Source organism: Lissotriton helveticus, chromosome 3_1 (genome assembly GCF_964261635.1).
Source record: "Lissotriton helveticus chromosome 3_1, aLisHel1.1, whole genome shotgun sequence".
Lineage (NCBI taxonomy): Eukaryota > Metazoa > Chordata > Amphibia > Caudata > Salamandridae > Lissotriton > Lissotriton helveticus.
Window position 1 is genome coordinate 758,541,898 of NC_136061.1, and position 13,381 is coordinate 758,555,278.

The 13,381-nt window shown below is 48.9% G+C and overlaps 1 protein-coding gene across 5 annotated transcripts in view; it reads left to right on the forward strand.

Moving 5' to 3' along the window:
* Nucleotides 1-13,381, forward strand: part of SBF2 (SET binding factor 2) — a 2,295,537-nt gene that overhangs the window by 1,056,315 nt on the left and 1,225,841 nt on the right. For all 5 annotated transcript variants that reach the window (XM_078680952.1, XM_078680953.1, XM_078680956.1 and 2 more), the window contains one exon: nucleotides 9,178-9,255. In XM_078680952.1, coding sequence (XP_078537078.1) covers nucleotides 9,178-9,255 — 78 coding nt within the window. The remainder of the gene's footprint in view (nucleotides 1-9,177; nucleotides 9,256-13,381) is intronic.

Genomic DNA, 13,381 nt, shown 5'->3' on the forward strand with positions numbered 1-13,381 from the left:
GAAAGCACTGCCCCTATCCCGAAATCTGAGGCGTCGGTGTGAAGAATGAAGGGTTTGGTGAAATCGGGGGAGGAGAGCACCGGGCTGGTGGTGATTACTTCTTTTAGGGTCTTGAAGGCCCTTCTCATCTCGGGGGTTGGTTTCTGAAACCCGGAGTTCGGGGTCCGCTTTTTAAGGGTATCGGTGAGAGGGGCAGCTATGTCCGAGAAGGAGGGTATGAACCTACGATAATACCCCACCAACCCCAAGAAGGCCCGCATGTCCCTGAGGTTAGCGGGAAACGGGGTGTCAGCAATGGCTCGGACCTTTTCGAGTTGGGGTTCGATGACTCCATGCCCCAATACGTACCCCAGGTACTTCACTTTTTGAAATCCGATCCTCGATTTCTTGGCGTTGATGTGTAGACCCGCTTTGGTTAACCGTTGCAGGATGGTCTCCAGGTGTCTGAGGTGGGTCTCCCAGTCGGGGCTGAAAATGATAATATCGTCCAAATAGGCCGAACTATATTGCTGGTGTTCCCGGAGTACCTCATTCATCAATCGTTGGAACGTCGCGGGGTCTCCGTGTAATCCGAAGGGGAGTACTGTGAATTCGTACAGTCCGTCAGGGGTGGCAAATGCGGTTTTCTTGCGATCTTCTTCTCGCAGAGGCACCTGCCAGTACCCTTTGGTGAGGTCGAGGGTGCTGATGTATCGGGCTTCTCCTAACTTCTCGATCAATTCGTCGATTCTCGGAATGGGATACGCGTCGAATGACGAGACCGCATTCAGGGCCCTGAAGTCCATACAGAACCTACTGCTCCCGCCAGGTTTGGGCACCATCACTATCGGTGAGGACCATTCGCTTCTAGAAGGGCGTATCACTCCTAGGTTGAGCATTTCTCTCACCTCTCGGTTTATGGCTTCTCTTTTTGCGGCAGGTATTCTGTATGGTCGCTGTTTCACAATGGTCCCGTTAGGTGTCTCGATCCGATGTTCTGCCAAGTTCGTTGACCCTGGTAGGTCGGAAAAGATGGACGCGCAACGACGAAGGACTCCCTGTAGCCCTTCCTGTTGCCTCTGGTACAGTTCATCGTTGATGACGAGATGTTCAATCGTGGTCTCCCGTTTGTTTCCTTTGGCAGGGGTGGTATAGGCGGAAAGAGGAGGGGCTCCCAGCCATTTCTTGAGTACATTAATGTGGAAGATCTGGGTTTTCCTTCCGGTTAACCGTAGCCGATATGTTGTTTTTCCGATGGTTTCGAGGACCTGGTAAGGGCCTTGCCATTCAGTATGAAACCTTTTGGTGGTTGATGGTAACAACACTAGGGCCCAGTCGTTCACCTCGAGTCTTCTCCACTTCTTCCCCTTGTCGTAATGTGTTCTTTGTTTCATTTGGCTCCTTTCTAGCTGGGAGTAGGCCAGCTCCCGTATTTTCCCCAACTGGTTTTTGAGATTCTGGCTGTACTCAAGCAACGTTTTCGTATCTCGGGTTGGTTCGGCCTCCCAGTATTCTTTTGTCATCTTCAAGAGACTTTGGGGCTGTCTCCCGTACAGCATTTCAAAGGACGAGCAGCCAAGACTGCTTTGGGTCTGGCCTCTAATGACATATAGGGCCAGGGGTAGCAGCATGTCCCAGTCTGCTCTGTTGGCTGTGAGCATTTTCTTTAAAATGCTCTTAAGTGTCCCGTTATAGCGTTCAACGAGGCCATCCGTCTGTGGGTGATAAATCGATGTCCTGATCTGATGGAGGTCTAGGAGGAAGCATACTTCCTTCATCACTCGGGACATAAAGGGCGTGCCTTGGTCGGTAAGGACCTCCTTCGGGAACCCTACCCGGGAAAAGAGTTCCAGGAATTTCTCCGCAATGTTCTTGGATGTGGGGGATTTCAAGGGAAACGCTTCGGGGAATCTGGTGGCATAATCCACTATCACTAGGGCGTATTGGTTTCCCCTCCGTGTTTTAGGGAGTGGGCCGATAAGGTCCATTGCCACCCTCTCAAACGGGGTCCCAATGATAGGTAACGGTTGTAAAGGTACAGCCGGGGGTCTATGTACATTTTTGCGTTGACATACGTCACAGGTCTGGCAGTGGGTCTTGATGTCCTGATAGACACCCGGCCAATAGAAGTTCCGTAGGATGTTCTGGGTGGTTTTTTCGCTGCCTGTGTGTCCTGCGAGGAGGTGGGTGTGGGCATAGAACATTACTTGGTCCCTGAAACACACTGGAACAATGAGTTGCTTGGGTTCGTCTTGCTTCCCTTGTCTGTAGAGGAGGTCGTCTTGTATCAGAAAACGCGGGTACCTGGGGCTGGTGTTATCCTGGTCGTCATGGGCCTGTTCCCATGCGTTAAATAATGTGGAGTCGTTGGCTTGAGCGAACTGGAAACTACGGTCACCCTCCCATGGATCAGGGGCTGTGAGCACTTTCTTTGGGCCTGTACTCCCATTTCTAAGGGTTTCGGAAAAGAGGTCCAGGAAGTGGGGATTATCGGTCCCGATAATGAGCTCTTCGGGGAGGTTGTCTAAGATCCCCACCTTAACCACTATGTGCCGCCCCCCTTCTAACTCTAAGGGGACATAAGCGACCTGGTAGCTCTTTATGTCCCCATGAACACATTTAATATACACGAGCGTCTCTGGCATTACCTGGGGGATACACACAAACCGTCCCTGAATCACCGATTGTTTGCACCCTGAGTCTAGCAGAGCCTTGACCGTCTTCCCGTTCACCTGGACACTCACGTGGTATGCCCCTCCAAGCTCAGCTGAGTACATGACGGCTCGTGGTAGATATCCGACCTCCATGGGCTCTTCCTGATTCCTCTTCCGGGGGCAGAATCTAGCGATGTGGCCCCAGGATCCACAGTCGAAGCATTGAGGGCCTTTGAAAGGAGCCACTTCGGGGTTCGGAAGTCTGGGACCAGGAAGACCGGGGGGGTCGTGTTTTGCGTTCTATCCGAACGGGGACTCTGGTGTTTCTCTCGGGCTCCGTAGGGTGCAGTCTGGGTTGTGCCCGTGAAAAGGTAGAGGCCATTTCCATTGCTTGTGCCGTGGTTAGGTTGGAGTGCTGCCGTAACCACCTCTGTGTCCCATAGGGCAACGCCTCGAGATACTGTTCGAGGTAGATCTTATCCATTATAGCTTCCTTCGTGCTCTGTGAGGGAGTTAGCCATTTGTCGGCCGCTGATTTCAGGCGGAAAAACAAGGTTTTCGGGTTCTCTCCGGGGGTCCTTCTCTCCTTGCGGAAACGGACACGGTACGCTTCTGCATCCAAACCTAAGTGGTCGAGGATTATGTTCTTTATTTGTCCGTATCGGGTCTGCCCGTTGCCGTTGGCCACCTGGTAGGCAGCCTGGGCTTCCCCGGTTAGTAGCGGCGCGAGAAAGAATGGCCATTTCTCTAAAGGCCATCCACAAGCAAGAGCAACCCTCTCAAAGTTGACGAGGAAGGCGTCCGGATCTTCCCCCGCGATATACTTCTGTAACGATATACCGGAAGGGGTGGGTAGGTGCTGTCTCACCTCTCGTACTGGGTTGCCTGCCTGATCGATTGTTATCGGTTGTAGCTCTCCCAGTCGTTTCACTACAGTGTCTCTGAAGTTATCCCGGTCTGCTTGTGCGGTGGCGATCTGTTGTTCCACCGCCCAACCCAACTGCTCTTGCCCCTTGACCAGTCTTTGAAGCAGTTTCTCCATCTTTGTATCCCAGATGGCTACCGATGTGCCCGCATTCTCCACCACTTGTGGCGCTTCAGGTTCGCCCTTACTGATTGGTGCCGGTGTAGGCGGGGTCGCCTCCCCCTCGAATAGACTCACAGACACTGGTAGTTTGGGTAACGCAGGTTTTATTGACTTAAATGTCCTTTTTCGGTGTATGGTTTTCCGGTAGTATGGCTGGTTCCAATATCCGACTCTGAACTGATTTTAGCCAGGCTCTGATCCTGTACCTCTACTAAGGCAGGCGTGCTATCATAGGCTCCATTATCTTTTTTAGCTCCGATTGTGTCCAGAGCTTGCCACAAGCCAGAGATGATGTTAGTGGGGATGGAGATCATTTATTCCTTTCTTCTCGTGACACTTTTTAGACCTCCAGTGGAAGAGAGTTTATCCCTTCCAGTGAAAATCCGATGGGCAGCCCTATTGAGATTAAGACAAAGAGGAACTCTTACAGCCTGGGCCAGCCACATTTTTTAATGCCTTCACTGACATCTTAATGGAAACCTGGTCAAAGCCCTGTTCTTGCTCACCGCTGAATAGGCCAGTGGCCAGACATTACAAAGTAGTGACTGGCGCCCCTGATTTGTTTTTGAACACATATTTTTTATTGTTTTACATTACGATGGTCAGTTAGACTACTGTGCAGTCAGCATTTACATATTCAAAGCCCTTCGAATTGCCCAATTGTGGCGCTTCAGGTTCGCCCTTACTGATTGGTGCCGGTGTAGGCGGGGTCGCCTCCCCCTCGAATAGACTCACAGACACTGGTAGTTTGGGTTACGCAGGTTTTATTGACTTAAATGTCCTTTTTCGGTGTATGGTTTTCAGGTAGTATGGCAGGGGGCTTTCTGAATCCTCAGCGTGTCTTTGCTGGCGTTTCTCCGTCGCTTTCAGCCGCTCGTCCCGGTGTCTTCTGGGACTGGTGGTCCGGACCTCTTCCTCCACGATGTCGGGTTGTCTCGTCCGTGCAGGGAAGAAAGACAGCGGTGTATTAGGGATCTGTTTTGCTTATCAGCACGGGGAAGGGGGTGAGGGAACACACGTGCACAGCTAGTCTCCTACGATCCACGGTGCCGAGGTAGTGAGGGAGGGGTAGTGCACAGGATATGAACGAGTAGCCGTTATGGGTGTTTACCCCACTTAAAGCCCGCCCAGCCCGAAAGCCTTGATCGTACCTCTGGTAGCCACACTTCCCTTGAAGTGTGGCTGGGCGAAGCGCCTTCCGGTTGGCCTCCTGGCTTGCTGGGTTCTGCTCCTCTGGACCTTCCGCTTCCAGCGCTCTTCTCTGCCTCCGTAGTCCGATGTACTCTCTCCTCCGGTCTCTTCTCCGCCTCCGTCCTCTGATGTTCTCTGTCCTCCGGTCTCCTCTCCGCCTCCGTCCTCCGCTGCTCTCTCTCCTCCGGTCTCCTCTCCGCCTCCTGACTCTGCTCCACTCCGCTTTCGTCTCTCCTCAGCTCCCGCCACTCCTCTGCCTCAGTCTTCAGCCTCCACTCGACTCTGCTCTCTTCCTCCTCTTCACCTCGCCTTCCGTCGCTCTCAACTCCGTCGCCTCCGGGTGTAAAACACACCTGTATGCTTTCCTGTGCGGCTTTTACCTGTGATGAGGGGGTGTGCCAAGTGACGCTGTCCTGTTCCAACTCCGCCCAATTAAAGAAACAGGGCTCACCAGTCTCTTCCGGTTCTGAGTCGCCGAGGACATCTGTGTCTCTCCAGGCCCCTGTGTGCTGTTTAAAAAGAGGGGAGATAGGTAAGCCAGGCGGATCCGGGTCCTCCCCGTTACACCAATTGACCCAAATAACTGTACAACTTACATGCCCTAGAACGGCCTATGTGACTGGCGACCCTGATTTCCTCACTAAACATTCAACTCAGGAGAAACTGGTTGTTCAGGATTTAACCAGCAAGGTAAACTCCAATAGTGCTGGCCTTGATACGACTGATCGTGTTGAAATGGCATTTGGCCCCCAATGAGCTGCTCCAATGCCATCCATGGATACATTCCACAGGATTTTCTGGAGTGGTAGAGGCCTCTATCATGTATATGCCTTTAGATAGTTGGCGCCTGCTGTGCGAAAATTGGATTCAGCCTTGTAATATTTCAAAGCAAACAGTGTAAGAGAACTCAGCCTCTGTCTTTTGACTCCTGTCAAACTGTTTCCTCAGCAATTTAGGAGATCGTGAGGCCACTCTAGGGGGCTATCATGTAGCCAACAGCAGTGTCCCAAGCCACTGCTGCAATCATCCCAGTCCTTTTAAGCCCAGTGATGTTGATCTGGCAGGCAACGTGCAGTCCTACAAGGGCATCATTCTACCCAGTCACTATCCCCTTTGGCAACAGCAACCAAGTCACTTTATCTTGCCATTAGTGGTAGTCAGTAACCCAGTGGCAAGCAGAATCCAAGGTTTCCTCTCCGTGTGGTGCTCCATCACGTCAACAGATGGGTCTTTCAAATTGTTCTGCATGGCTATGCCCTACCCTTTCTTTCTGTTCTGCCAATTCTTCACCGCACTTAGGACAAAATCTCAAAGGAACATCAGTCCGTTCTATTGCAAGAAGTGTGAGTTTTACTTTCCAAAGGAGCCATCAACAGAGAGCACTACTCAGAAATAGTGGATCTTTGCTACTCTCACTCTTCCTTTGTGCGGAAGAAGAAAGGGGGACTTCGTCCATCTTAGACATGCAGCCTCTAAATGTCTGTGTGGAATGGCCAATTGAGAATGCTCACTAGCCCTTATCCTGTTTGCTCTGGACCCAAGCGACTGAACATTAAGGATACTGTCTGCTTAGTCTTTTTCTTTTCATGAGTTTCTTTAGCATTCTCTAAGCCTATCGCTATTGAAATGTATTTTCAGTCCTCAGCAACGTTCTAACTAACTGGCATTCTCTCTCCTAAGACAACCATTTCATACTACAGTACAATAGGGTCAATATTGTCAATACCTGCTAATCAATGTATTATATCAATGGCCTAACTCAATCTATTCAAGATGTTTAGCGTGAACATGAAGTTCGATGTATCATTTGAAATGCTCTCGAAAGCAATGGATGCCTTCATTTGATTCATGCAGGGGACTCGTCAAGGATTCATGTCAATTTACAGAAACCTGCCTCTTTAGACTTACTGATTGCTCAGTGCTGTTGGAATTCCTCTATAGTAAGCCGGGGCAGTAGCCTATGTGTTCCAGCCTACAGTCATTTAGATGCAGAAAAATACCTATAACTGTGGTCAAAATTAAAAGTTAAGAAATAACACTGAGTTCAGGTGCTTTTATTTGTACTATTAAATTATTTTGCTCCTTTTTGCAAACATTTTCACAATTCTGGTGCTGTTATTTTTGCAGTTAAAGCAAACCTCGTTTTATTTTACAACTGTACTAGACACTGTTTTTGAAGCTAATTGTTTGAGATGTACTGCTGCTGTTCTGGGACTTACGTCAACTACAATTTGCTACTGCAAAGCAGATTTTTCTGCATCATTCGCTCATACTACTCTTCCCCTCATCCCATAACTGCTTCTCTCTCCTGGTTTTCCACACACCCTCTTAAATCCTCCAAACATATTTACCCCATCCCCACCATAGCCTCCACATTTACACCCTTCCCAGTGTATTGTTCACAGTTCCACTGCTTTACTTTTACACTCTGACCTCTAAATTTACGTCTGTCTCCAAAGAACTGTCTTCTTTGGAAAAGTCATAATGGAGGTTCTTGTTCTCAGATTGTATTTTTCACTTTATATCTCCTTATCACTGAGGAGCCACCTCTACATGTTAGCTGATGTTGCCTCCCTTATGTAGGAGTATTTCTGAATAATGGGTGAGAGTCAGGCCTTCTGGCCTCTGGTGTCCTCTCACAAGCCTGCAGTGTTAGTGTAGAGGAGCAGATGTAACTAGGGACTTGCAGATAGCTGGGACTGTCCAGGCGATGAGGCTGGCTCCACGTTGGCTTTTAGTAATGCTCTATCTGGCCAGTAATGCAAGTTCTCCAACTCTTTGCCAACCCAGCCCATTAGATAGGGGCAAGCAACCAAGTACAGTGTCGGGCAAGACGGGTGCCATCAGAAAAGCACAAATGATGGAAGGGTAGATTAGCCAAGTTTACCAGGCAGTTCATCAAGGACACTAGGTTCCAGTCGTGTCTTTACTTGTGCAAATCATTATTTTCAATTGTTACTCTATTTGGTTCAGTTGAAATGATCCAAAAGTGGTGCTCCAAGATTGCATATGGTTCTTAAAAGAAAGCCATCTTTGGGGTCCCTTGTGTCAGGGAGCCCTCAACACGTAGCCCCGGGTAGCACAGCTATTTACCTTAGCCACGCTCCTGCATGAAAGACAGCCTTATACAAGTAATATCAGGCACAAATTTTCCATTGATAAGCGGATTGGTGGTGCAAGTAGATATGACCTCCTGTTTCATCCTGGTTTATCATAGAAGGGTGATGGCAATGGGTTGAGGAGAATGAGGCCACTAAAATGAATGGAGAGAAACATTTTCTGATGCTGAATAAAGTTTTTGGCTAAGGTGTTTTCTTTGAAGTTTATGTGCAGGATTCCGTCTGTTTGAAGGGTGAAGATGTTCCCAGGAGCGGCCGACAACATTAACATCTGGTGGGGTGCAATGCCCAAAAAACTCACCAAAAGTATGTTGCTGGCACTGAGCCCTGTCGTCATCTCTCTCTTCTTCTGGCGCTCTCATGCGGAAAGGAAGAGACTTACTCCCTTGTGCCACGCAAATCCAACCAAGCGGATTGGTTGGAGCAGGCTAACCCAGCGCTCATTTTGAGGCTTGGGGCCTGCAGCTGCAATCCCTCTGCTGTTTTTTCAGCCCTGGGATTGCAGGCTTTGAAGTGCGCATGACAGATTGGCCGGCTGTAGACAGCAGGCCAATCTGCCATGCGCACTGGCGGGGTGCTGACTTAATAGTGCAATTGCACTATCAGCCCCGCCCCCTGCCCTCGTGCTGTAGCAGCATGAGCTGTCTTTTGACATCCTGGCACACATGATAAAAAAATGTTTATATACCATATTATAAATGTGTGTACCTGCTGCGCTGGCAGCAGGCAGGGCGACTCTCCTCCGCCATAACGGAGGAGCCGCCGCTGGTGTGAGGTCCTACAAATGAAAGTAAGTTGAGAGGTGTGGGTAGCGCTTTAAATGGAATTATAAAAGTGCAGGTACTCGTTATTCAAACTACCAGCTTTCTCCTGAGAAGCGCAGGTACTCTCCTATTGAATGTATTGCAACAGTACTGAGAAGTGCAGGTACTCTCCCTTTTAAAATGAAGAAGTGCAGGTTCTCAGTCCCGGACAGTACCTGCCCATTTTAAATACTGGGTGTGGGTTCTTATGTGCCTTTGTCTTTTCTGTTGTCCTGCTTGTTGCCACTGTACTATACTGATGACGCCCAATAAAAGATGCGCCCTGCGCAGGCAAAAGTTGAATTTCATTTAATCATGGAAACGCATATTTCTTTTGTTTGTAGGTCATACATCCTGATTTGGAAGTGGCAGATTATGCCTTCCCTCCGACGCGCTCATCTTTATCACACTCCAAAATGCTGGTAAGGCTCTTATCTCTTCATTTTATCTGGGGGGCTTCAAAACACGTGCGCGGTTGAATCTCCTCTGCACAAACACCAGATGCAGTGTCTAGCCTGCCGGACCTCTGTTGTCTGGCTACTGCAGCCTTCCCCTCCGATGCCCTTTACTCTCTGTGGAGCGGAAGCGCCGCTTATTTTTGTTTTCAAGGAGGACTTTGACTTTATTTTAGTACCAAACGTGTTATCTGACATCCTTTCATGACAAAAATAAGTTTTATCAGTGCATAAAATATCAGGAAGTCATGTACACAGGCACACTGTTGGGACCGGTCTGTAAAGAAATATCAAGGGGTAAAACGTGCAGAACACACACCGTTGCTAGGGATCGGGATAACTTACAGGAGCAAAGTGTCGGTTCATAAAAATATGCAACATTCGTGGTTTCTGAAACGCTGTTAAATGTTATTTTTGTTTTGCTTGCTCATTTTCCATCAGTATGTATTTCATATAACTACTATGTGTTGATTTTCACGTTTTCGCAGGTGAACATGTCTGAAAAAAGCCAGAGGTGAGGCAAACAGTGGCCAGCTGGTAAAATGTAAAGGGTTATTTATAAAAGCACAAAGGATCAATTAGGACTCTTCGAGCTCACCCGAAAAGTTCTGGTGCTGCCTCCGCCAACCCTATGTTCGGTTTGGAGTTAATTTCTACGTTGACGAAAGAGCACTTCGCCATGTTGGGCTATTAGGTAGTGGCAGCCCAGTAGCCATTCTTTTTTGGGGGTGTGGCTCCCTTTATTTTACTTTTTTTGGTGGGTGAGGGGATGCAATACTTTCATTTGTGTCCCTGAAAATAATTGGTATGAAGCCTACGGCTATATTATAATTATAGATGTACAAGCGAACCGAACACCCATCTTTGGATGAGTAGATAAGTAAAGTTTCCACGATGCCAGTTCAAAACAAAATTGTTTTAATTGAAACACAATTTGTGTTTTGTTCTTTCAAGCACATATAACACACCATGGGAAGACATTAAAAGGCTTACAAGGAGTGCAAACAATCTGAGGCGTACACATTCCTACAGCAAACCCGGAGGATGAATATGGGGACCACAACAAAGGATGCGGGGTGCCTCAGCCAGAGATAAAAGCAGAAATATCACTCAACGATGTGTTGCAGGCAGCAACGGCTTTGAGACGAGCACTTGAACAAAAAGCATGCCTAGGACATGTACACAAGTCTGAGCCCATGCACATCAAGTGAGCAAAACGCTGCACCAAAGTGCTGCAATTGGCCATGACACAAGGCATATAGGTCTCGCCTTTGGGACCTTATAAGTGTTTAGCCATGCAACAGTTGATGTTGTTGCTCCAAGGATATTGTACTGCATAACTAAATACTTATAAGGCCCCAAAGGCGAGACCTATTGGCTATGCCAATGCTTGTTAATTTTACTGATTGGCGAAAACTGCACCTTTGCGTTCATCACACATGATACAGAAAGGCTTCCTGCAAAGGTTCAAATCCAAGACAACACACTTTCAAACCACACACCCACAAAGTGTAGCGTGTTATCTGTGTGGAAAAAGCGCTTCAGCGCCCCGAATAAGAGTAGTAAGCACTATAGTTCGTGAAAGCTGTAGAGTTTATAAATCTGTTAAGGGTGAAATGGGCACCATGAGCAGGAAGAGAAGTGCTAACAAAGCAGCGCAGTGTTCGGACATGTATGTCTTGCTGCCGAAGTTACAGACGGACATTACAGCACAGCAGAGGTCACAGAACCCACAGGTCGCTCATTTTATCATGGTCGTTATATTTTACCGTGGCATTTGGCCCAGAAACCGCATTGTCTTGCTCCCGGATTCGGGACGCATATCACATAATGGGATTTATTGTTATGTCATCAGAAGGCCACAAGTTATGTGACGCTATTCCTAGGGCCGCCATTATATCAAGTTTTAAACTTGAAATGTCGAGCAACTTTTTGGTCTCAGAGTGTTGGCGAGTATTTGTGAGCACACGTGGAGCAGTTGAAAAGTAAAAATGTGAAAAGACAAGCTTTTACTACATAAAATGAATGATTCTAGGGACTGTAACTTAAAGGGGCAGTTGAACCAAAACAGTAAGAAGTGAAGGAACTCCGTTCCTGGTCACTAGTACCTCCGAGTGATGACGTCATTTCCGCTGACCTTGGACTTGGGGTCCAACACCCTAACACTGGGTCGGCTTCAGCTGTACTTAAATGAGCTCTCAAGTGGCAGCCCTTAGGTGACCGCTACTTTATAATTTCGGCGATACATAAGTCACCACCCATGAATTGTGAAAAACAGTCCATCTTCAAAGTCTGATACGGAGATGTGTTTTCAACCTGCCAGTTAAAGGTATGCACGCCAGAGATTCACGCTGCCTTTCATCCTTCTGGTGCGGATAGACCAGGAGCTTTATTTTAGAACAGGTTGTTTACATCGCCTGGAAGCTGAAAACTGTGGCAGCAAATGACTTATATAGCGCTTACTACCCCTGACGGGGCTTTGAAACGCTATAATACGACGCATTCACTAAAACACCTATTGTGCACAAGGAGCGTTCTCTGCAAGGACAATAATGTAGTGCTGCTATCTGGTGTGATCTGTACTCGGTGAAAGCAGCCACAGCTAGCTGTTGCTGGGGCAGCACAACCCACGTATCAGCACAGAAGATCCGTGGCGCCGGAGGGTCCTGTTCCTGTGCCAGGGGGAGGAGAGAGCGGGGGAGGATGGCGAAGGGCGGCAGCTTCCCAGCTCAGGGAGCAGAGCGGGAGGGGGACGGCCAGCGCGCGCAGGAGCAGCCCTCGGCCATCCACCGGGACCGGAGAAGAGGGAGCAAAGAGTGCAACAGTGCAGCAGTGATGGGAGGGCAAGAAGAGTACAGGGAGAGGGCATGAGCATGGAGGAGGGGTGGAGTGACCTGTCAGCAAAAGCTGCGGAAAGTACCTGCTCAGGAGAGAGAGGCTGGTAGCTAAGTGGCAGGGCAGCGTGGGTTTGCCTTTAGAGAGCTAAAAAATAAAAGCTATCGCGCGTTTGTGCGTGCGCGCGCATTCAGCCGCGAAAGTAAAAGCGCAGGCTGAAAGTGTTAATGAGGAGGGGGGTGTTGGTGCGGCCCTGAAAGTAACGGCGCGCGCGCACACAACGGGAAAGTGAAAGCAGGCTGGCGAGTGGCAAATGGCAGCTGTGCACGCCGCGCGTGATTGTGCGCGTGCTAGCAAGCTGGTCGCCTGCCTGGGTAGCATTTTAAAAAGCCCCTTACAGAATTTCTCGCAAGAGCAGCGCATGCGCGCTGACCCTAGCGAGACCTAAAAAGGAGAGTAGGGACCAGGAGCTAATTATGGTCCTGTGCCCGTTCTCCACTATCAAGTCGTTAGACCAAAAAGAGAGTCACTGTTCCGTCGATGTGGGTGCTAAAAAGTCACCCGTAAATCGATATGCGAGGAGGAAAGGAGAGTAGGAAAAAGGGGGAAGGATAAACCTAGGTTTCGGACGCACTTTACAGGGGGAAGAGCAGGTCTTGTGTCTTGTTGCCCTCACAAACACCGAAGGATGTCATGCTGCATCGTTGGGCGTTTTGCTCCTCGTCTGGCCGGTGCTACAATGCCCTATGGGTCCCCCGAAGGGTCACTTTGGCGGAGATCTTTAAACAGCCATATGGATGAATGCAGGTGTGTGGAGTGGGTCCTATGTGCACAGTGAAGGTGTGTGTGTATAATAAAAATGGCTAAGGGATACCAGAGGGAATCTTTTATTGTATTGGTCCCCTTGCCATGCTAAAAAACCAAAAGTTTGTGTGTTACACCTATGGGCAATAATGTACCCCATGTAACTCGAACAGTCAGGTCGACATGTTTCGCGCCTAGTCCGTCATAGCGATCCTTGGGGCTTCCGCAGGACCAGTAATAAATAGTGTAGTGTGGTGTACAAGTGTTGAGGGGATACTAGCCCTCAGTGTAAAAGGAGCGGGCTCGTGCTGTGAAAAACTACAGCTTAGCTACAACTAGTCAGCTGATCCACACTACACGATTAGACGAATGCCCACCGATGTCCGGTGCTTCAGGTGTGATGATGGAGACCATGACTCTACAGCTGCAGGGACCAGGAGATGTTGAGGATGAC